A 2,654-nucleotide genomic window follows, 5' to 3' on the forward strand; every position below is an offset into this window, starting at 1 on the left:
CCAGCCAAAGGCCATCTTGACGTCGCTCGATTCCTCGCCAAGCCAGATAACTGTAGCGAACGCAGCGGCGTATATGTCGCTCATCATCCTGACCTGCTGGCTGCGCTCCGAGATATCATGTTGGTTAATGCAGAGCGCACCTGCCCAGAGGAGGGTGTCGCAGGTAGGCTGTCGGAGATTGCGCAAGGCGCTGTGTAGGCTGAGGCCAATCTCCATCTTGAGATTCGAGCAACAAAATGCTTTTCGCGGCTGCGAATCACCCCATGCGTAGGAAAGCGCGGTGAAGGATGGCTTCTCATCGAGGAAGACGTGCACCAGCTCGCCGGATAGCTTCTCTGCTTCTGTTCCGGCACATAGCTTCAAGAGGCGAATTTGGCGATTTGGCGCAAGCGGAGAGTATTGGTATTGTTTCATTCCGAATGATGTCTGGAGATGGCTATTTTTCGAGCCATGCGAATCACGTAGGAGACCTAGGAGAGTGTTGAGCACCGGTTGTTGTCAGGGTCAAGAGTGACGGGGGTACCCGTGGAATTTTACATGCACGGGTACCCGTGAGCCTATTGGGAGCCCCTTACACTCGGGCGACAGTGGTCCAGGACAGTGGCTAAGCTGATGTGCAGACGCGGAACCGTGTCCAGGTAAGTGTATTTGCAGAGGGTCTTGCGGGACGTCGTTGCGCCTCTGCCCGAGAGCCTCTTCACTGCGAACCATAAGGACGTCTACAGCGCAGCACTTACCACGCAGGCCACTGTCGGGCTCTTTTTGCTTGTCGAATGCGAGGAAGTCATCTTTCCAGCATCCTTCATTCCTCATCTCGCACGATCACCGACTTGCCGGAATTTACTGTCACTACGCTATGGTACCCCTTGCTCTCGAATCTAGTTTTGATCTTCCATCGGTCAGTTGCCGTCTTAAGTCCGATCTCAAGTCACTTCGCTTCCAGAAGCTGGCTTGTCCCAAGAGTCTGCGTGCTGTCGACTCTCGCAATCATTGCGACCCTGTTCTGACGGATGTACGTCACGGGGCAACACGGGCACGTTCTAGAACAACTCCTCATTACTGTGGGAATGCTGTGGGTAAAAGCAGGAGGGCATAAGCCTTTACTCCTGGAATAGACAAAAGCCAAGGTGCAGAGATGACAAAAAGCTGTTCGTCCAATTACCATAGAGTGCGAATCGCTTTGCCTGAACTTCAGACCAACGATTCATGGTTTTCGACCGCATCTCGCACACCACCGTCGATCAGTTCGTCCGCTAAATGGCACGCCGGCAAGTCTATAAATAGCGGGCGACTGAATCCCGCTACGTGCCTTCATAGCCAGAACGGTTACCACTTCCAATTTTCTTAATGCTGCAATTGTTTTGTCAGAGCTACAGGTGTTCTAGTCTGGAACTCAGCTGCCAAGTAAGTACAGTGACAACACTTGGGTGGCTTACGGGTAAGAGTTACCAAAGCCTTCGGGCTGCAGAAGCGCCCACCGGCTTCGAGGTCCCCATAAACGGGATGCTTCGGTGTGGGCTACTGGTAAGGCCACCTGGGTGTGGAACCTTCCAACAGTAGTGGCATGGCCGGGCCGAGCGCTTCGGGGGTCCACAGACAGGACATCGTGTTCCGCATCCGTGCCACCCACCAACCTGCCGCTGAGAATCTCCCAAAGCGCCCGTCTGCGAAGCGCTCACAGCCCAGTCATGCTTCTGGTAGTTAAATCGGCTCCCCGTTCAGCCCGAGTAAAAGTGATAAGACCCGCCGCCGGCGGATAACTCCTCAATCGGCGCTTGCTGTGCTGCTGTCAATGAGCTTTGTCCTCGGTGCCCCTTCAAAGTGGTTCAGACCTTTGGATCACGAGTTAGCATCTTGTCGCGTTGAAGACACAGGACAGAGATGGAAGAGGCAGTTGTGTATATCTATCTGTGCGTCAACACTAGATACTCTGTGTGATCTAGACTAGGCCTAGCCTTGTGTCCCTTTAGCCATCCGTCTACGCTTTACCTTCCTTGATCGTCTTTGCTCGACCTGGCCTGATGTCCTCAGCGAAACGCCATGAAGAGTCTGCACATGCCGTCTGAACGCATCTAGTGTCGCGAAATTCGGGTCATCCTGGCATTGAGGATGGTTGCACCGAATGAGATTGCCACGTTGTACAGTACGCTCTCGTTCTACCAGATGCTGGTCGTCAAAGTGGTCATTTCTGACCGCTGGCCGGCAGTACTTGAACGCCCGTTCTGCTAGTGAAAGTCTGCAATCCCCAACACAATCAGGGCACTGATTCGGATCAAGGAGTAGTGGGAAGGGCTTGGGTTGGGGAGTCTCTTCGATGGTTGGCTTGGGTTGAGGATGGGTACGGATGCGGTCTCGTCTGACTGTCTCTCTCTTGTCACAAAGTGTGACCATTAGATCGATAGCCTCAATCCAAAGCTCCATGAGTTTGTCGTGAGAGCAGTCGGCTGGTTGGTGGCAGAGGATGTGGGCCAGTCTGGTGCGCTCGGGGATCTGGAGGTTGATGTCCGGTTCAGTATACTCCTCGTCCTCTTCGCCGTTCGCTTGCCTCTCGATATCCCATGTTGGGCGGTTGTAGAAATGATATTCGCGATACTCTTTCACGACACTCTTGTCGCGTTGATCCCGCTTCGTGCGTATCTCCTCGGTTAGCCTGC

At 53.8% G+C, this 2,654-nt stretch overlaps 2 protein-coding genes across 2 annotated transcripts; both read right to left on the minus strand.

The window, feature by feature from the left end:
- CABS01_17029 (uncharacterized protein) lies at positions 1 to 414 on the minus strand (the record flags this gene model as incomplete). Its single annotated transcript, XM_060550356.1, has 1 exon — positions 1 to 414. A coding segment is annotated over one exon (414 nt), but the record flags the coding sequence as incomplete, so codon positions are not given.
- A 1,536-nt stretch (positions 415 to 1,950) lies between these two features.
- On the minus strand, positions 1,951 to 2,421 carry CABS01_17030 (FluG domain-containing protein; the record flags this gene model as incomplete). Its single annotated transcript, XM_060550357.1, has 2 exons — positions 1,951 to 2,292; positions 2,323 to 2,421. The coding sequence occupies 2 exons, from the start codon at positions 2,419 to 2,421 to the stop codon at positions 1,951 to 1,953; spliced, it is 441 nt and encodes a 146-aa protein (XP_060398986.1).
- Positions 2,422 to 2,654: the final 233 nt, after the last annotated feature.

Source organism: Colletotrichum abscissum (assembly GCF_030869225.1).
Source record: "Colletotrichum abscissum strain IMI 504890 chromosome Unknown Scaffold_270.1, whole genome shotgun sequence".
Taxonomy (NCBI): domain Eukaryota; kingdom Fungi; phylum Ascomycota; class Sordariomycetes; order Glomerellales; family Glomerellaceae; genus Colletotrichum; species Colletotrichum abscissum.